We start from the raw sequence: 21,258 nt of genomic DNA on the forward strand, positions 1-21,258 counted from the left end.
CACCTCTATAACTATCTGGTTTGGCTCTGCAACCCAACAAGACAGACACGGACTTCAGAGGATCATTAGAACTGCAGAAAAACAGTTGCTACCAACCTGCCTTCCATGGAGGACCTGTCTACTGCAGGAGTCAAAAAGAGGGCAGTGAAAATATTTACTAGACCCCTCGCATCCTGGACATCAACTGTCTCAACTCCTACCCTCAAAACGACACTATAAAGCACTGCACACCAGAACAACTAGACACAAGGACAGTTTTTCCCCGAATGCCATCACAAGGTCCGAACTCTGCACTCGCTGCCAGAAACAGACATCAGATGGAATGCAAAGAACAGGACAGAAAAACATACAGCCAGATAGCAAGTTTACTTATTTAAGACACCTCTGTATTTTGTTTTTATCATTCGCAAACAGGAATAAAAAGTCTTAGTTCAAAAAGTAATATACACAGAGCCACCAGAATCAACCATCCTGAGAGAACGGAATTCCAGCTTTGGTGAACCCACCAGGGGTTCTGTATTGAATTTACACAAGTGTAAGTACACCAGTCCTTTGCCAGAGAGGAATCACAGTTGTTCTGCACACTCTGTCTTTGTAGGCACCTGGCCTGTGGACTTCAACAAGTCTTTGTCGTGTTGGTTCTCCTCGTTGACCTTCCTGGAATGTTTAAGGTTCTGGAGCTCAGATTCCAGCTCTGCAAATTTAGTCTTTTCTTCTTCCATCTCTTTATTAAGCCTCAGAACTTTGGTCCAGACTTCAAAGTTTTCCTTCTCAAGGCTGCAAAAGGAAGAGCAAGTCATATCAAGCCACGATTCAAAGGAGCGACTCCCGTACTACCAGATGGTGGGAAGGAAGGAGGGCGAAAATCTGGGGCCACCAACCAACTCGTGGTCAATTTGAGCTAAAGGTTTAGGTTTACATGGTAAGGCAGCAGATAGCTTGGCTCATAGAACATCACCTCCTGGGTCAGAGGTCTTCAAACTTGGCAGCTTTAAGACTTGTGGACTTCAACTCCCAGAATTCTCCAGCCAGCTATGCTGGCTATGATTGAGATTACACCTGGATCCTAGACCTTCTAAAGCAGAGGTCTTCAAACTTGGCAGCTTTAAGACTTCTGGAAGTTGAAGTCCACAAGTCTTAAAGTCGCCAAGGCTGGAGACACCTGCTCTAAAGAGATGCATGAATGAGCAGTTGGCTGGAACGGGATAGACTTGGAAGAACCTTGAAGTCCAGCTTACTGGAATCCAAATAAATTAACCCTGCCCCAAAACGCCTGTTCTCCTTTCAGCATTGTTGTAACTTTAATGGTCATTAAATGAATGATCATAAGTCGAGGACTACCTGTAGAGTTAATTAGTTGGTTGGAGAGAGAAATGGAATCAAGCCAGGGGTTTGCATTACCTTCTCATTTGCTCCTCGTAGCTATTTTTCTGTGCCACCATCTCCCCTTTCAGCTCCGCTATCATCTTCTTAAGCAGTTCAGGATCTTCTGGATAAACGTTGTCCTCCTCAAACGGGACCTCCAGAATCGTGGTGCCATTTTCTTTAGACCTGGGAGGGTCATTCACTTGTAAACACGTTCCAAAATCTTCTCCTCGTTGGCCTGAAGAACTCTGGTCGGCCTCACTTGCGGCACCCTGCTCTACGCTGCAGAGACTGCCAGAGTCTGAAGGTTGTGTGAAGCTAAACAGTTTAGAAATTCCCTGAGACAAAGTTCTTTTGTGACCTCTTGAGGGAGAATTAGGACCGGGCTGGACCATGGATGAAGAGGATGACGATGACCAAAAGTTGCTACTGAAAATGTTACTTCTGTCCATGTTTTGGTGTCGCCTGTTGGAAGAAAAACTCTCAATGCATTTCCTGTTTGGAACTGTCTGAGTCCTCTTTCGCATGGCCTGGGTCTCCCTAGACTGAGGTTCTCCTTCATCTTCTGCCGATGGAGCCAAACCGTCGCTTAATTTGGAGTTGGAAGCTTCGAGATCGTCTTTCTGGAAATAAAACCAAGAATGTTGGAGAACGCAGGCTTATTGGATGCAACCAAGCAGCTCTGCTGAGTTTCATGCCCCAATTAACACGTAGGGCAGTGGTAAAATGTAAAATCTGTTACTACCAGTTCTGTGGGCGTGACTTGGTGGGGAGGTAATGTGACTGGGTGGGCGTGGCCAACTTTTTTTTTTTTAAACTTTTCAAACCATTTTTTCTAATGCTTTGAAAAGCCTCTGCATTTCACCCCTGACGTAGGGGCCTCACCTCACCACTCCCCCATCTGTCCGTTCCATCTGATTGATTGTTTGGGGAAGGAGGAAAATTTTTATTTTTAATTAGGTGAACATTCAGAGTCGGTTTTCACCAGCCTGTGCCAATATGATATATCCAATAAAACGATTCTTTGAGGAATTCTCTTGCCTCGGAGTTCTGTTTGCTTGGAGCCCTGACACCGTCCCTTTAAATCCTTCCATTCCCCACCAGTCAATTAGAACTAAAGAAGCTTCTTGGATGAGAAGCGAAATGTTTTCAAAGGGGAAAAAAAAAACTAGAAAGTCCATATACCTTTTGGAAAAAGCACCTTTGGGACAACCATAATCTGAATGATGGGGAATTCACCATAGACATTCCCCCATCTGATTACTCTGCAGACTGCTCTCCTGCCAGGTATTATGCAGACCGATCTCTCTGCGGAGGCCAGAAATCTAGTCTCTGTCGAAGCCCAAATGATCATGCAAGCCATGATCCGGCCACCAGTGTCATCTCAATCTTGACCACTGGGACCTGGGAATTCCCATTTAAAATCCACTGTTGATGGAGCCTCTTCAACCGTGGCCAAAACAGTGTTGGAAGAGAAGCAAACTCTATCTTAAAATGGCCAACAGCTAAAGCTGACTTTAGGCTGCCTTAGAGGGATCCAAAGGCAACATCAAGAGGACGTTGCATTAAAAAAATATTTTTTTTCCAGACATGTCCGTGAAAATTTATCCTGGAATAGCTCCCTTTGCTATCTTGCAACCGTCAATAAAAACATATTTATTTATTTAGGTTTTATTTTCAGGCAGGATTTTGAACGCTGTCTTAAGTTTTCATGCTTGAAGCTGTTGTTAAAATAGTAATTTCACTGTTCTTAGTTTTCGCTAGCTTCCTTCAGCGCCCCCTGTAGGCCAAACGAAGGAACTGAAATCTCAGAAATAAGCGCTTTTTTGAAAAAGCGTTTTACGCAATTTCAATACGGACACAAAAATCAGGTTTTTTGCTTTCATGGGCAGATGCACTCATGGGTCCTTTCCAGGTGAATCACGGGATTAAAAAGCCCAGCAGGCACTCACAATTTGCAACAGGCTCCTGTTGTCTCTCCAGGTCATGGATGGCCTCTGTACAGCGTCCCAACCGACGGAACTCCGAAGCACCGGAGCTTTGGTGGAACTGCTTTCGGAGGGAGGCGGAGAAGGCCTTGCGTCTTTGACCCCTGGGAAGAGCTTCTCATGGTCACTGATCATTGTGGTCATCACTTTCTGAATCTGGGGAGTCCCTGTGGGAGAAGCAAGGAAAGCACAACAGGCTTTTTAACACACAACGGGGTGTAAATGGAAGAGGTTCACAGCTCCGTTTCCTACAACCAGGCTATTGAGAGCTGGGAGCAATTCCTCAGGCCGGTCTGGAGAAATTGGTTCTGGAAGGAGATTTATTTATTTATTTATTTTATTTAGTTAAATTTATATGCCGCCCTTCTCCCGAAGGACTGGGGGTGGCTCACAAAGGTTAAAAACCGAAGAACAATTTAAAAATATAATTAATTTAGCATAATTAAAATCCCCCAATTTAAAACCCATATTAAAACCAATTAAAAACACCCCGCAGATCAGATAAATAAATAAATAATAATAAATAATAATTTTATTTCTATACCGCCCTTCTCCCGAAGGACTCAGGGCGGTGTACAGCCAATTTAAAAACACAGGACACAGCAATAATTAAAAATTAAAATAATTAAAGATGAGTTGTTTAAAAAGCCACGTCTTTGGGTCCTTGCGGAAGGAGCAGAGGTCGGGAGCCGTTCGGAGCTTGGTGGGTAAGGCATTCCAGAGGGTCGGCGCGCTCACCCAAAAGTGGACTGTGCAACCAAAAGTTCTAAGTTACAGGTAGTCCTCAACTTACAAGAATTCGCTTAGTGACCATCAGCGACAATGGCACTGAAAAAAGTGATTTATGGCCATTTTTCACACTTATGACCATTGCAGCATCCCAAGAGTCATGCAATCAAAATTTGGATGCTGGGCAACTGACTGACATTTAGGACGGTCCCAGTGTAGCACAATCACTTGAAAATTTAAATTTTTAGGCCTAATCGGTTTGTCCAACCAGAAGTGATCAGGACATTAAAACAAGCAATCTTACATTCTGGCCCCTTAGAGACCCACAACAGAGTCAAAAATCCCTGTGCAAGGAGCAGGTTCCAATTTCACCTCTCATAATCGTCACTGGATCTTCCATCTGGGGCCGGATGAGGTTCACCCCAAACACGGTTGCCAGGTTCTCCACACTCATCTTGTTGGTGTCAGAACTCTGCTGGACTTCATGCAGGAACCTGTTGGAATCGGAAGGGTCCAAAGTCATCACCTGGGTGCTCGTAAGTTGCAAGGGAGGAGCAGGTAAGAAAGGGGTAGAAACCGGAAGCAGGAAGCAGAGACCTTCTCTAGAAGAACATCCCATTATGAACCTTCCAATAGGGCAAAATTGCAAACAAAATGGACATGTCTCAATGTTGGAATTCGTGTTAGAACAGGGGTCTCCAACCTTGGCAACTTTAAGACTTGTGGAATTCTGGGAGTTGAAGTCCACAAGTCTTAAAAGTTGCCAAGGTTGGAGACCCCTGTGTTAGAATGCATTTTGTATCGCAACAACTACAGAATGATTCAGCCAGTAGACCACAGTTTTAGGTTTGCATCTACTGTATGGTTATAATCTATGGTCCTTTATGTTCTGAGGTTTTCACCACCATGAGCCCCATCTTTTTTGACTATATCTGCAAACACCCCTGTGCTTTAACACTGGCTTAAAGTAATGGGTGGAATATACAAATGGAAAAAGGACTGTTTTCCAAGAGTGTAGAAGATGAGTTGTAATTTCATAATTTACAAGGCAAGGAAATGACCGGTTAGTAGCAGGGGCTATGAGCCTTAAAACAGATGAATTCAGAAAAGTTGAGGTGCTACTAGTTAAAAATCACATGTCTTAAGATCGGCGATTTAGGATCAATTCCAAGAGGAGATCTGAGCAGCAGCAACGTCTTTTGCCCTTCGGCTGAAAACAGCAAAGTCTCGAAAGAAGAACCTACCGGCAGATGTAACTCAGAAGGTTATAGTTGTCCGGGGGTAAATGTGCCAGCTGCTTCACTAGTTGTGGGTGACCCTAGAAGAGGATGGTTTTAATTAAAGGATCATCTAATCACCTTTTGCAAACTTCTAACCAGCAAAGTCAACGAGGAAACCAGAATCACTTAAGAACCATGTTACTAACTTAACAACCGCAAGTGATTCATTTTATCAGGTTTGCCTGATTCATCAGTTGCGTCCCTTTCTGGATCGGGACTCGTTAAGTACGGTCACTCATGTCCTCGTCACTTCCTGCCTGGACTACTGCAATGCTCTCTACATGGGGCTCCCCTCGAGGAGCACCCGGAGGCTCCAGCTGGTCCAGAATGTGGCCGCGCGGGTGGTTATGGGAGCGACATGGTGCTCCCATGTGACTCCCCTCCTGCGCGAGCTGCACTGGCTTCCGGTGGTCTTCCGGGTGTGCTTCAAGGTTTTGGTTACCACCTTTAGAGCACTCCATGGCTGAGGACCAGGGTATCTACGAGACCGCCTTCTGCCACCAGTAGCCTCTCACCGACCAGTACGCTCCCATAGAGAGAGGGGCTCCTCAGGGTGCCATCGGTCAAACAATGTCGACTGGCGGCCCCCAGGGGGACAGCCTTCTCTGTGGGGGCACCTGCCATCTGGAACGAGCTCCCCCCGGAGATACGGAGGATCCCGGATCTGTGCACTTTCCGCCGTGCCCTCAAAACATTTCTTTCCAGCAGGCTGACCTGGCCTAACTTTCCCTTTTAAATTGCTTTTTAAATTTGTCTTATAAATTGGGGTGTTTTAAATTTGTTTTGGGCCAAAGTATTTAATGTATTTTAAATAGTTTTTTAACGTTTGTACTATGTGTATTTTATCTTTTGGCTGTTCACCGCCCTGAGTCCTTCGGGAGTAGGGCGGTATATAAGTTTAATTAATAATAATAATAATAATAATAATAATAATAATAATAACAACAACAACAACAACAACAACAACAACAACAACAACAACAACAACTCTGGCAAGACAGGTCATAAAATGGAACAAAACTCACTTCACAACTGTCTTGCTTAGCAGTGGAAATTCTGGGCTCATTTGTGTTTGTAAGTCAAGGACTACCTGTATAAGTTGTGGGGAGGGGAGAAAAAAAGCTAGGCCCCCTCTCCTGAAATTCCATGGTCCTTGATCCCTTTGCCAGGTTCAGCCTCCCACCTTGAGACCCCTTCATGTTCTCCAACTCAAGGATGGAAGGAGACAAACAGCAATCAAATCGGGGTGTTGCTGGAAAGTAGACATGGATTAAACAATAAAATGCCAACTTTATTTAAGTTACTTAAATAAAGTTTATTTATTTATGCTGTGAAAGTTGGACCATAAGAAGAGGAAACTCAAATACTTTGGCCACCTAATGAGAAGGAAGGACTCCCTGGAGAAGAGCCGAATGCTGGGAACGATGGAGGGCAAAAGAAGAAGAAAGGGACGGCAGAGAACGAGGTGGCTGGATGGAGTCACTGAAGCAGTCGGCCTGAGCTTAAATGGACTCCAGAGGATGGTAGACCACAGGGAGGCCTGGAGGAACGTTGTCCATGGGGTTGCAATGGGCCAGACACAACTTTGCAACGAACAACAAAATTTAAGTTACTGGAGTTCAGCCTGTGGTCAAGCTAGGGTGGTAGGGAGATGGACTTCAGCCTCTCTCTCGGATCCCCCTTTGGGTGATCTCATGATATCATCAGAGTGGGAGGAGCAACTCCAGGAGGATCTTCATGAACATTTTGAAAAGTATCTGGGATTGTAATACCTTGCCTTCATCCGACGTTAGAAGTTGACCACACAAGAGAAACTCCTCGTATTGGCTCCAAGGAACGACCGGCTCAGGAAGTTCTCGTAGGTAAAGCTTAAACAAAGAAGCCACGGTGTGCACATCCGTGTCTCTGTAAATTAAATAAATAAACCATCAATCAATCAATCAATCAATCAATCAATAAAAAAGATAGGATGAGCCAGACATCACAGGAAGTCATCATTCCACTTTCATCCACAGGTAGACCTCGACTTAGGACCACAGTTGAGGCCAAACTTTCTGTGGCCAAGCGAGACATTTGTTAAGTGAGCTTTGTCCCATTTTACGACCTGTCTTATCACCGTGGTTAAGTGATTCGCTGCAATTTGTTAAATTAGTAATGTGATTGTCTATGGAGATTCTCAGTCCTCCAGGTCTCAGGTCTCCATCCGAGGAGAACGACAAAAAGGAGAACTGAAGAAGCTTCTCGGATGAGAAGTGAAACATCTTCAAAGGAAAACCTTTGAAGTTTCAGTCGCCTCTTGAAAAAGCACCTTTGGGTCCGAACTGAAGGCTGATTGGCTAAAGGGAACTTCCAGCCTAGCCTTTCCCACCTGGGCTCCCTCCGAGTTGAAATGGATTTCAACTTTGCTAAAAGTCTTGGCAATGCTGACTGGGGAATTCTGGAACTGGGGGCTCCCTGGTTGTGGAAGCCTCACCTGTCTTTATCACTGCAAGCTTGAGAAAAGGACCACCTACTGGTCAAACGAAGGTCTCTCGCCGGCATCGAATGCATCCCGCAGTTTCTTCACCAAATTGTCTTGGCCAGGCAGTCGGAAAACACCTTCCTCACTCAGGCCATTCTTCCGGATGAATTCTGCACACGTCTCCACCAAGATAGGAACCTGATGCTGCCCAAATCGCTGTTCATACATCATGGTGTCCCCCAGCTGTTGTCCAAAGACCACTGGAAGGGAGGAAGGAGGGAGAGAGAGAGAGAGAGGGCAGAGGGAGGGAGAGAGAGAGGGAAGGAGGGATAGAGAGAGGGAAGGAGGAAGGAGGAGGGGGAGGAAAAGAAGGGAGGGAGGGAGGGAGGAAAGAGGAGGGGGAGGAAAGGAAGGGAGAGAGAGAGAGGAGAGGGCAGAGGGAGGGAGGGAGAGCGAGACGGAGAGAGAGAGGGAGGGAGGGATAGAGGGAGGGAAGGAGAAAGGAGGAGGGGGAGGAAAAGAAGGGAGGGAGGGAGAGAGAGAGATGGAGAGAGAGAGGGAGGGAGGGAGGAAGGGAGGAAAAGAAGGGAGGGAGGGAGGGAAGGAAGGAAGGGAGAGAGAGAGATGGAGAGAGGAAGGAAGGAAGGAAAGAAGGGAGGGAGGGAGGGAGGAAGGAAGGGAGGGAGGGAGGAAGGAAGAAAGGAAGGACAGAGTTTTCAAATGCTTTTTCAAATCTGCAGACCATATTCTTATACGAAGCCCCATTAAAAATTTCAAATTTCAAGTATACTAATGGTGAAATAATAAAAGTATATTGTAAGCTGCCCACGGCCATTATCTCAGTGAGATGGGCAGCATAAAAAAAAATTAATAAATAACTAAATAAAATAAAAAGTTAAATATCATCAAAGCTTGCAAGAAAACCAACCGGACTCTCCGTGGGAGGCAGCTGCCCAGTCTCTTCTTACAAGCCTCCCGAATCGGAGAAGGCACCTCGTCCACAGGTGGATGGCTCCACAATGGAACCTATGCAGTTAAATAACTCCTGTCTTGAAAGTCTACAAGGGAGTCAATCCAGGGCTCTTTTTAACCAGGTCCTGCTCATTTTGTGCAAGACGACACATTTCGAAAAACAGCCCATCCGACCCCGAGAGAGAGGGGGGGGGAGGGAGACAGAGAAAGAGAGAGAGAGGGAGGGTGGGAGGAAGGAAGGGAGGGAGTGACGGAGGAAAAGAAGGGAGGGAGGAAAGAGGAGGGGGAGGAAAGGGAGGGAGAGAGAGAGGGCAGAGGGAGGGAGGGAGAGCGAGATGGAGAGAGAGAGGGAGAGAGGGATAGAGGGAGGGAAGGAGGAAGGAGGAGGGGGAGGAAAAGAAGGGAGGGAGAGAGAGGGAGATGGAGAGAGAGAGGGAGGAAGGAGGGAGGGAGAGAGGGAGGGAGAGGGAGGAAGGAAGGGAGGAAAAGAAGGGAGGGAGGGAAGGAAGGAAGGAAGGGAGAGAGAGAGATGGAGAGAGGAAGGAAGGAAGGAAGGAAAGGAGGGAGGGAGGGAGGAAGGGGGAGGGGGAGGAAAAGAAGGGTGGGAGGGAGTGAGAGAGATGGAGAGAGAGAGGGAGGGAGAGAGAGAGAGAGAGAGAGAGAGAGAGAGAGAGAGAGAGAGAGAGACCTTGTCCTGAAAAGATGCCCTTGCAATCCTAAATGACTGCATGAGATCCTAACTTTCAACATTGCCCTTGACTTCATCCCTGGAAATTCTGGCCTTAAATTCTTGTCATGGCAATTCAAGGCCATCATGTCCAGTTGGGGTGGATATTATGGAGCCAGGCTAGAGGCTCTTTGGGTGTCCCCTGTATGACTCTGGCTGTGCTTACCTCCTAATGGGGAGCCAACCACTCTCCGCAGCAGCTTGACCCACTCCTCCATGTCAGCCTGAGAATTCGCCATCAGCACAAAGGAGTCTGGCCCAGTTCGAGTTTGCTCTCCTGAAAGCCCTGTAAACGGGGTGGTGGGTGGTGGTAGTTAAAACAAACCACAACGAACTGTATTATGCAAACACACACAATTATAATTTGCTGAATTATACACGAAGGACAGGAGTCATATTTCACCGTTTTCTCAACAGAAGAAGGGGAAGGGCTATGTCAGCTCTCCTGCTCAGCCCAGATTCCATATCCACGCAATTAGATTTAGATTAACAGAGTTGGAAGGGACCTTGGAGGTCATCTAGTCCAACCCCCTGCCCAGGCAGGAGACCCTACACCATTCCTGACAGAGGGCAGCCCAGTCTCTTCTTGAAAGCCTCCAGGGATGAAGCTCCCACAACTTCTGAAGGCAACTTCTGTTCCACCAGTTGATGGTTCTCATTGTCAGGAAATTCCTCCTTATTTCCAGGTTGCATCTCTCCTTGTTCAGTTTCCATCCATTGTTCCTTGTCTGGCCTTCAGGTGCTTTGGAAAATAGCTTGACCCCCCTTCCTCCTCTCTGTGGCAGCCCCTCCAATATTGGAAGATGCTCTCCTGTCTCCCCTGGTCCTTCTTTTCATCAGACTAGCCATGCCCAGTTTCTGCAACCGTTCATCGTATGTTTTTGCCTCCAGCCCCCTCATCATCCTGGTTGCTCTTCTCTGCACTTTTTCTAGAGCCTCGACACCTTTTTTATAGTGTGGGGACCAAAACTGGATGCAGTTTTCTAGGTGTGGTCTTACTAATGAATCGCGGTTTATCAAAGCATGCGTTTGGTAGTCCATCTGGACTCGCTCAAATTCTAATTCAGCTCCTTGTTACTGACCTGGAATGATTTCAAAGATAAATTTTCCAGCTTCATCGGACCCAGAAGCCACTTCTCTGATGGTGCAGCCCTGAAGTCGTAAGGAACCCTAAAGCCAAAAAGTTGCACAACAAGGTCAAAAACACGAGGCTCTCTGTCCTGTCATCAGACCACAGTCTTCGTTTTATAAAGTAATCAGATTACATGCATAATGCAACTGTAAACATTTCATAATTCACATTCCTCTAAAAAGCACAAGAGCATCGGGTATTAAACCCATCTTTAAAATGATTAAATGTTAATACATCCCGTGCAAATCTAGCAAAAAATGCATAGGATTGATTGATTAGCTTTATTGATTAGCTTATAGGCCAGTGTTTCTCAACCTTGGAAGCTTGAAGATGGGTGGACTTCAACTCCCAGATTCTGGGAGTTGAAGTCCACCCATCTTCAAGCTACCAAGGTTGAGAAACACTGATATAGATTGATTGATAGAGATATAGGTAGGTAGGTAAGTAGCTACGGTAGATATAGATTGATTGATGATGGAGAGAGAGAGATGAATGATAGAGATGGTAGATATAGATTGATAGGTTGATATAGATCAGTGTTTCTCAACCTTGGAAGCTTGAAGATGGGTGGCCTTCAACTCCCAGAATCCCCCGGCCAGCGCTAGCAGAGTCCACAGCTAAAACTGGTAGCTTATTCCATCGCTAGTGAAATCCCAAGACTCTTCTGGGGAAAGAAGAAGAAGAAAGAAGAACCAGCCCTCTCTATTTAGCCACAAAGGAGGCTGCTCACCTCATGAATCAGTCCAGTCATGAGGCCAAGCCAGGAAGGTGCCTTGTGACTTGAGAACTGAGGGAACTTGCAAGCTTTCGTGTTTTGGATCCTGGATGGACCAGAACAGGAGGGGAAGCAACATGGGTTGAGCGACTCCGGCTGTCGGAAACCAGAAACAGGCAGGGCTGGGTGGCAGAGCTGTGCGGTAAGACTGAAGTGGCAAGGGAAGAGCACGGGCGAACTTCTGAGAAGAGAAATGTGCAGACAGGAAGCAAAGTGAGGGGGAGGGAGACGGAGAACAGGATGCTCAAGCAGAACAGAGAAGAAGTCCTCTGCCACCATGGGTTAGAAGTGCCAAATGTTTGAGCAGGCTCTATTCCTCAACACTTGGTTGCTCTCCCGAGTCAAGAGCTGAACACGGCATGGGCCAGGGGAGTAAGGATGGCATCAGCTTTTGAGAAAAGTGGGATCCTGCCCTCCACTCAGAAGAGTTGTAGGTCATTAGAGAAGAAAAAGATAAGGATCAGATTAGGGCAGTCCTGCTAGATTCCAATCGATCTAATTATGCAAAATGGTATTTAGGCAAAGATCTAGTTTCTTGTGGAGGCAGCAAAGAGTTAAGAGATTTCTGTTTCTCTTTGTGATTATCTAGTAGGGGCAGGAAATCTGCAACCCAGAGATGCCAAACCTAGAATTAACCAGCAGCATGGAGGACATCAACTGAGAATGGGTGGCATGATTGTGAATCTCAGTTCCGAAAATCTGGCTAAGTATTGCACCCTGGATGTAGTAGCATACAAAACCTTTGTTAGACCAACTCTTGAATACAGCTCATCTGCCTGGAACCCGCATTGCATATCGGATATTAATACAATTGAGCATGTCCAGAAATTATTCACAAGAAGAGTCCTCCACTCCTCTGCTCACAACAGAATACCTTATGCCACCAGGCTTAAAATTTTGGGCATAGACAACTTAGAACCATGCCGCCTTCGGTCTGACCTAAGCGTAGTACGCAAAATCATCTGCTACAACATCCTACCTGTCAATGACTACTTCAGCTTCAACCACAACAATACACGAGCAAATAATAGATAGAAACTCAAGGTAAACCGCTCCAAACTCAATTGCAGAAAATACGACTCCAGCAACAGAGTGGTCAATGCCTGGAATTCACTACCTGACTCTGTAGTTTCTTCCCCAAACCTCCAAAACTTTAACCTTAGACTGTCTACTGTTGACCTCACCCCATTCCTATGAGGTCTGTAAGGGGTGTGCATAAGCACACCAACATGCCTTCCGTCCCTGTCCTACTGTCCCCATTAATTTGTACCCATTTCCTGTATTCATAATCATGTTTATACTTATATCTGTTATCTTATACATGCTTGACAAAATAAATAAATACATAAATAATAGAATCAACCAGCAGCATGGAGGACGTCAACTGAGAATGGAGGGCATGATCGTGAATCTCAGTTCTGAAAATCTGACTTAAACAGTGCACCTTGGATGTAGCCCAGAACCTTCTTAAGCCGAAGGAGAAACTCTTGAAACTTTATCTTAGATGAATCGTCCTCTACAAGCACCAGCCATTTAAGCAGCTCTCTTTGAGATGGGCGAGCTCTTCTTTTAACCAGAAGTTGTCTCCAGAAAACACAAAACGGAGACAACTCTGTCAAGACTGATCCAAAGGCTTCCGAAATATGATTTCTTCAACTCCCCCGAATTGGTGCAAAACCAAAACGCCTTGAAAGCTTTAAGAGCTTAAAAAAGCCCATCAATTTTTTTCCCCCTTGCATTCTTTCCCTTCCAACTCTTTAAAATCGGTAATTGGCTCCCCTCAAGTCATTTAGCATTGCACAATGCTAAAAACCAGGAGCTCTTCTCTGGTTCGGATGTCAAGCTGAACTGAAGAACAGAAGTTGGAGGTTGAGATTCAAGGTCCCTCTAATTCTGTTCCTGGCTCGGGAGAACTGCATTGGCCTCCTCTTTTGTAAGGCTAGAGAAGGTAGACGGTGCCTTTTGATGCACTTCCGTGGTTACGAACTCTTTCCCCCATTAGCCTTTCCATCACCCCAGCAGCATAAATAGGCATCAACATCCAGAACCCACCGTACCTGGGGCTTCAGGTCGTCCTCTTCCTTGTAATAATGCAGGTGCTGCCCCTTCAGCACGAAGAACCTCTGTTGCCAGTTCTTGACGATGGATCGCTGCTTCTTCAGCCAGCCGGTTTTCAAGGGGCGCTCCAGAGGGTTGGGGGGCTGAAGCCAAGTGCTGGAGCCTTTTGCATCAACGGCCATCATGCTCTGCGAGCGAACTAGGGAGAGAAGCGAAATGTGAGCCCAGGAGAAAGAGCACCAGTGGAGGACCAAGGAAGAGGACAATCAAGGCAGGACCTCTGGCCCAGAAGCATGTGAGGCTTCCTTGATAGGGAAATCTCCCATTGGGTCTCCAGAACTGGACCCAGAGAGCGAAGCTGATTTTTTTGCTTTGCTAAGCCCACGCCTGGGTTCAAAAGGAAGCTAATTCTCTGAGTGGACTTCCTTTTTCCTGTGTAGGCGATATGCTTTGCAAATAAGAACATTTAGAGAGAGAGAGAAAAAAGAAAGTTTCCAAGGCATCTTCTTTTCGTCATTAAATTTGCAGAGAGTCCTAGGGGACCCTCGCTTGAGCAGACACGGAGGAAGAAACACATGTTGTGTGGGTGGAGTCCACCGAAAATGCCTGGATCGTTCTTGCTGCATTTGTAAGCTATCCTCAAGGAAAAGACAGAATTCTTCACCTATTTTGGATATTATACATTGCCTGGTTAGTTCTCAAAGAACAATAGATTTGTAGCTTGGTGAAAATACACCTCGGGAGAAAAATAGAAGTCCTACAAGAGCAAAAATCTAAACGCCAAAGAAACAGAGGTGGGGGAGGCCACGTCACCTCAAGGCCACCGGTGGGAGCTGTTATGAGTCCACATTGGAAAGTCATTTTTAGTCGGGGTGGGTGTTCAAGAAAGGGCAGAGCTTGGGACCTTCCAACTTTTGCAAAAACCTCATCATAAAGGTTTTGCAATAGAGCAGAAGGCACGGAGCTCATGTCTGAACTGTTGGGGTCTTCGTGCCCTCCGAGATTGGTTTTCACCTTGCAAACATTTGACTGCAAGGTCAAAGAGCAGCAAGAACGCAAGAAAGTCTCAACGCTGGAATCCATGTTGTTTGTTGCTTGCCAACGGAGGGTCTCCTGTCAATCCCAACTCTTTCCTAACTTCTTTGCAAATGATTATGGCCTTTCTAGAACCTGAAATCAACTTGGAAGATCAGCACCTTGGCTGTTTCCAAAGCCCACGAAACAATTATTGGCGAGACACTTCTGAAGCCCCTCATTGTAGCCAATTTAGAATTCATGGATAAAACGAAAATCTAGTTGTTGCCATTTCTGCAATCTTTCAAAAGCCTGATGAAAGAGCCTTGTGAGTACCTTAATTTTGATTGTCAAGAGAGAGACATGAAGAATTGGACCCGGATTGTGGGGGCAATAAGCTGACTTTGTATAAAAAAGAACACCGCTTGGGGGGGGGGGGTCGAAAGCCCTACTAAGCAGGTATATACAAAAGTACGAAGGCTATTGCTTAACGCATTGTAAGCCGCCCTGAGTCTCCGGAGAAAGGGCGGCATATAAATTGAACCAATAAATAAATAAATTGCAGCTTTTCTTAAAGCGTAGCAATTAAAATATTGAAGCGGGCAAGAGACGATGGATGGATGATTTCTTTTTTTGCTGTTGTTGTTCTGATTTGCCTTCCCTTTTCTCTCTCTCTCTCTCTCTCTTCTCTTTCTTTTTAGGTAGGTGACATGATTAGTAGTTAGATAGGAAAGAAAGATAAAGTTGTTTAACAAAGGGTGACATGATTAAAAGCTAGAATAAGTGATAGAAATAAGAGAAGGGGGAATATTCGTGTATACATTTTTATACAACAAAATGAAAGTAATAACAAGAAAAAATGTGGAATGATTGAATAATGATAGATTGTAACCTAATATAAATATGTATTATTATTAGAAATACATAAGTTGATAGAATGTAATAATTATTAGTTTTATTTGCATTAGAATGTATGACTGATGCCACACTGCTCACACATAGATTTGAGTTATTTATAAAAATAAAAAAACCTTAAATAACAAAAAAAAAAGAATGGCAGCTTTTTTCGTGTGCCATTTTATCAATTGTATCCTCTTGTTTTTAATTATGAATTGAATTATGAATTATGAAGTGAATTGTCTTGACCCACATAGAAAGAAGCAGAGCTTGTATGGTGATGTCACAACAGTTTCCATCAGTCAGACACACACAAACACACACAGACATCTTGACCTCTGGCAGAGATCATGTTGTCCTTTAAGTGGCCAAATGCCCTGGCCCATCCACAGATGTTCAGTGCTGCCACATCTTGGCTCACAGATTGGGATAGCCACGGAGGCATCGGAATGGTGTCAAAAAGAAGGCAGCCATGACTGCGTGATCGAAGCCCCATCTTATTTATTTTTTATACCTCACACTTCTTAACTATCCATCTCCTTCAGGGTGGAGCTCTGGACGGTGTACAATTTAAACAATTAAAGAAAAGTTATCCCTGAATTCTTGCATGACAAGCGAAACATTTTCAAGGAAAAAAGGAAGAAAGTCCAGTTGCCTTTTGGAAAAAGCAACTTTGAGATAACCATGATCTGGATCAGGGGTCTCCAACCTTGGCGACTTTAAGCCTGCGAACTTCAACTCCCAGAATTCCCCAGCCAGCTTTGCTGCCGGACTTCAACTCCCAGAATTCTGGGAGTTGAAGTCCACCAGGCTTAAAGTCACCAAGGTTGGAGACCCCTGACCTGGATGATGTAGAATTTCCACAGAAAATTTAACAATAAAAGTAAGCATTAAAGCACCTTGGTTTATAAGTATTAAAAGGTCAACAGAAGGCTGTCATTTTGCCACTGTGACCATCGTCTGGTTTTCTACTGGCAACTGTCATCTAGGAACATCTGGAGAGCCGGTTTCTTCACTTTTGACACAAGAGAGGCCTCCACAGTAAACACAACCACACAATCTGTTTTTACCCCACTGGTAGATTTGTCATCTAGGGTTGCCTCTCAGCTGCCACCCACCCACCCCCAACAAATCTGAAGTTTCTGTTTGCTCGTTGACTTTCGCTCTCTGCCTAGACCGGCAGACAAACCTGTCGCAAGAGGAGATTAAGTGGAAATGAAACTTCTGGGGAACTCGTGGTATAAGCAGCTCAGAACTTCAGCTGATTGTGTGGAAGAATTCAACTTTGCCCCCATACTGACATTTCACTCCAGTTTAGTTCAGTACCGATCCAGCCAAAGAAACCCCCTCTGGAAACCCCATAACTTTTCTCAAACAGAGAAAGGCAGGGGGAAATCTAAAGAAATCTAGCATTTGTTCCCGAGTGCTCTCTGCTGGCTGCTGATGGGTGAGGCAGGAGGAAATTGAGGGTGTGAAATTTTTTAAAAAAGAAAAAGAGTTTGCCTCTTTCCATTTTGATTCATCTGATTTCTTTGAGGGGTTCAGTGCAAGCAACATGCTTCTTGAAAATGGGGATCACCAGACTCAGAAAGAAGGCAGAAGAATCCCATCTCCGTATTCTTGGCAATTTCTGCATGGAAATCTCCGTTAACGTCCAAGGAGTTCAAGAATTTACTTCGGCTCCCCAATTTTCTTATGACAAAGCTTAGCCTCCTTTCCCGATTCTGGAGGTCTCACCCTTGCAAACCATGAGCCCAAATCACTCAAGACAGTCAAAGCAGTCGGGGAACAAACGATAACAATTTATACTGTCTAGAGACTTTTTGTTACCGAATTGATGATTCAGAGATTCAGAGATTTGGAGACTAAAAAGGATTAACAAAGAGGGGAAAGAGTTAAGTTGGTCACTATGTTAGAAAGAAGGGCAGATATCAAAATCCTATTCTTTCATCTCTCTCTCTCTCTCTCTCTCTCTCTCTCTCTCTCTCTCTCTCTCTGAGCATGGTTGTTTGCTTGCATAATAAAGTTTCATTTCATTACCCAAACTCATCAGTAGACTAGCACTGATGATATTACCTAGTTTGGGTCATGAAACATCTACAACTAACCAACCAAACTCAGAGTGCATGAAGGACTCCTCATTTCAACTCTGAGCTCCAAATATTCTCCTTTATTGATTTCTCTCTCTTTTTTTAAAAAAAATTTCTTTATTTTTTTATTTTTTTATTGCATTTTAAAATGTAACTAACTAAATAAGACTGCTTTTTGGATTTTCAAAGTTTTAAACATCTTTAAAAGTCTTTCAAAATTGAAGCCTCAAGCTTCCGTTGTGTTTGCCTAGGGTCGCTTGCTGGTCTTCTGAGCACAGGAGGCCATGCTTTCTGGATTTAGGCGCCAGTCAACGGGGGAGGGGAACAAATGCAGAAGAGATGGCGCTGCATCACATATAAAAGAAGAATCAGAAACTTCCGGCTGTTGTTTTATGTTCCAGAAATAGGATTGATTTTCCTTTCACTTTCAACATGCGAAAATCTGTTAACAGTGATTTCAAGTTTTATGACTGGAAGAGCCCGAAATAGACTACAATACTCATGTGGAAAGGGCCTTACACTGCATTTTGATTTCCCTGTCCTGCTGTAGAAAGATGAAGGCTGAACTAATATTATAATTATTATAAACTAGGGCATACAAAACCTTTGCCAGACCTATCCTTGAATACTGCTCACCTGCCTGGAACCCTCACTGTATTTCCGACATCAATACATTAGAGAAGGTCCAGAGATATTTTACTAGAAGAGTCCTCAAATCCTCTGCTCGAAATAAAATTCCCTATCCCACCAGGCTTGAAATTTTAGGCCTGGATAGCTTCGAATTATGCCGACTACGTTCCGACCTAAGCTTAGTTCATAAGATTATTTACCAAAATGTCCTACCTGTAAATGAGTACTTCAATTTCAACTGTAATAACACAAGAGCTATCAGTAGATTCAAACTCAATGTAAATCGCTCTGATCTTGATTGTAGGAAATATGACTTCTGGAATAGAGTAGTAAATGTCTGGAACACTCTACCTGATCCTGTTTTTAGTCTCTCTAATCCCCACACCTTTTACCTTAAACTGTCTACCGTGGACCTTTCATGTTTCTTAAGAGGTCCCTAAAGGGGGGGTGCATAAGTGCATCAGCGTGCCTTCCATCCCTGTCCTACTGTCTCCATTTATATGTACTCATTCTATGTGTTTATGGCTGTGTTTTGCCTATTTATCTCCTTTTATTTGCACCAATTTGTTTTCCATGTGTCCGTGTCTATGTCTAGACTGTTACTTGTTTCCTTGGACTTGTTGACAAATAAAATAAATTTTACTTCCACTTTTATTCCAATTATTTCATTTCTGCAAGACTCTTATTGTTTTCCCCCAATAATCTATAGGTTCAATTTTCAGTAAGAAAGCAGTAGAAATTCTTTTTGCTTGCTAAAGGCTACCTTCCCACAAGCAATGGGGGCCACTTGATGGGGCAGGGAGGACTGAAGAAAATAACAGTGCACCTGAATTCCAAACTGGTGAAGGACAGAGATGCCCTCTCTGAAAATGCTTTTCCCAGTTTGACTTCAAGCATCGGTCAACTGAGAAGGCATCAAACTCTTTCATTATAAATCTGAAGTGGATTCTTGCAGAAAACGTTTGAAATTAGGTGACTTAAAGCCTGAAAACTAACCACTTTCGATTTAAGGAACCACAATATTCTTCTTTCTATGTAGATTTATTCTCCTAGTTCATTGTCTTTCAAAAGCGTAGCCTTAAACCTTCACTAATCTACAATTTTCGGATTAGTATTCTCCTATTTACAAATACATAAAAACTGCCAAACACGTTAAAGCAGAGGAAATTGCAAGCGTGGGGAATTCCAACTTTTCTGACAGTACAAAAATCTTTATTTAGAAAAAAAAAAGAACAAGGACAGCAAAAGACCTCAAAATAGTAAATTGAAGATCAAATATGTTTCTTTCCTAAACAATGGGGAGAAATGCTGCACTGGAGAGGGGGGGGAAAGGAAATGAAAATGGGAGGGGGAAGTTGGAGGGAAAAGGGAAGGTGTTGGAGAACAAACGGTAAGTCAACAATGGTTGACCATGGAACCACTAACTTCTCCAGAAGGTTCTTGGAAACCGAGCAGAGCTCAGGAGCAGTGAGCTAAAATGCCTCTCAAATGACAAAATGCTCATGAAAGTTAGGATCCGATCCTGCCCACCCCACTGGCAGGTGCAAAGACCTTGTACAGCAGGGATCCTTTGGGAAAGCAACTGATGAGATCAGAACTCATAGAACCCGTTTCCTGCAGGACCCTGTGCTGCGTTCCTTTTCTTGAAGACTCATTGGAGAATGACATCCGAGGGCCAGAGATTTTTGGCTTAACTGCTCAAAGCAAAGGATGCACCCTCAAGATGGAGATTTTGCAGACGCAACTGGAACCCTGATTCAGCAGAGATGCTATGGCACAAAAGATGGATCCCCCCAGAAACTTCAGCCTTCAGCCAAGATTCCCCTCCCGTTTCAATACACCTTCCCTTAATTGACACCGTCTGAAAAGTGATTGAAAAGAAAGAAATGGATGCAGTCACCGTTGTGGGGGTTCCTTCTTGGCAAAAGGGGAGGGAAAAAAAGAAGAAAATAATGATTTGATGGACTTGGATGGTGCAACCAAGTCTTCCTCCAGCTGTTAGAAAAACAGAAGGGTGGGGGAAAGAAATAGCTTCTTCCAGCTTGTGAGAATGGAACCCTGGAATCCCACAGATCCCAAATCTGCATAAAAGTCAAAAGCCGGAGCAAGATCTTGCAAGAAAAAGAAAGCCACCTGCCTGCAACACGGAACTGCAGAAGAACCGTGTTCAACTAGGGTAGGATTTAAATCAGAGCCTCAAATGGCCTATCAGTAGGTACAGCTCTTTGTCTCGAGGGGCAACATTTGCCTATGGCTAGGAGGAGGGCTGGAGCTCAGCAGGACGCTTTCAAAACCCACCCCAACCCTGAGACACGCAAGAGAAAGGCTGAGGAAGGAGGGAAGGAGAGACTTGAGTGGCTCACTTGGGTTTAAACCTCTATACAGCCAGGAAAAGGAGCAACTCCACATTTTCACAGCCTTTACACCAGAGATCTTCAAACTTGGCAGACTTCAACTCCCAGAATTCTCCAGCCGAAGTCCACAAGTCTTAAAAACTGCCAAGTTTGAAGACCTCTGCTTTACACAGTGACCCCCGAGGACAAAATCTAGGGCTACTATTGACTCCTCCTCGACTTGTTTAAAAAAAAGAGAGAATACCTATTTTGGATATTTCCTTCTTCAGATGGAAATCCCAGTGACGAGAAAATTTGAGAGACATCCCGGCTCCAGGTGTGAGGTTTGCATCCACACAGGGGGTCCGTAGCGTGGGTCCTTTTTCCTGCTCCAGATTATGAGCCCTGGGGAAGAGACGTTGCTCTACTGACGTCTGAGCTTCCTTGAGAAAAGCAAAGTCGCGTTGGTTTGCCAACAACTTCCGCCTACCCAGCGTGTGACATACAGATAGTTCTCTCTCGCTTTCTTGTGGTGCAAAGTCAGCTCGCTCTCTTTCCAGATGTTAGTCTGGCCTCAGTTCATTTCACAGCCCAGAACCACCTAATAATATATCACCCTTTATTCTTGGTAGGTCCTTGGTTGCATTTAGCTGCATGTTCTCGAGAGCGTTCCTCAGCAAAACCCACAGACGTGCCATGCAAGGCACCCACCCTGGGTGGCTGAACGCATGGGTCCTGCCGTCTCACCAGCTTTGAGGAAGTGAGCCTTGTGCATGTGAAGCTGGTGGACTAAAGCAGAGGAGGGAG

The 21,258-nt window shown here is 44.7% G+C and overlaps 1 protein-coding gene across 3 annotated transcripts; it reads right to left on the reverse strand.

Annotated features, from left to right (window-relative positions):
- Positions 1-351: 351 nt before the first annotated feature.
- ARHGAP25 (Rho GTPase activating protein 25) lies at positions 352-21,205 on the reverse strand. Of its 3 annotated transcripts, none has more exons than XM_060683347.2 (11): positions 20,717-21,205; positions 13,487-13,686; positions 10,605-10,692; positions 9,689-9,808; positions 7,876-8,083; positions 7,135-7,267; positions 5,327-5,400; positions 4,455-4,576; positions 3,318-3,520; positions 1,402-1,988; positions 352-777 (listed from the first exon to the last, which is right to left on the reverse strand). In XM_060683347.2, the coding sequence occupies exons 1-11, from the start codon at positions 20,775-20,777 to the stop codon at positions 567-569; spliced, it is 2,007 nt and encodes a 668-aa protein (XP_060539330.2). In that variant the 5' UTR covers positions 20,778-21,205; the 3' UTR covers positions 352-566. The 3 variants fall into 3 exon arrangements, with proteins under 3 accessions (XP_060539330.2, XP_087731899.1, XP_087731898.1); XM_087875773.1 differs by having other exon boundaries at positions 11,203-13,686; positions 20,717-20,906; XM_087875772.1 differs by lacking the exons at positions 13,487-13,686; positions 20,717-21,205 and adding an exon at positions 11,385-13,037.
- Positions 21,206-21,258: the final 53 nt, after the last annotated feature.

Source organism: Pantherophis guttatus, chromosome 9, assembly GCF_059756535.1.
Source record: "Pantherophis guttatus breed Tessera chromosome 9, ASM5975653v1, whole genome shotgun sequence".
Classification (NCBI taxonomy): Eukaryota; Metazoa; Chordata; class Lepidosauria; order Squamata; family Colubridae; genus Pantherophis; species Pantherophis guttatus.

Excerpts from the sequence above, each read along its gene's own strand:
- ARHGAP25 (XM_087875772.1), bottom strand. The coding sequence starts at position 11,708 with ATGGTGGCAGAGGACTTCTTCTCTGTTCTGCTTGAGCATCCTGTTCTC. Across the intron at positions 8,084-9,688 it reads GGTTGGCTCCCCATTAGGAG|TGGTCTTTGGACAACAGCTG; the intron begins GTAAGCACAGCC and ends CCTCCCTTCCAG. Across the intron at positions 7,268-7,875 it reads GAGAGACCTTCGTTTGACCA|AGACACGGATGTGCACACCG; the intron begins GTAGGTGGTCCT and ends TTTAATTTACAG.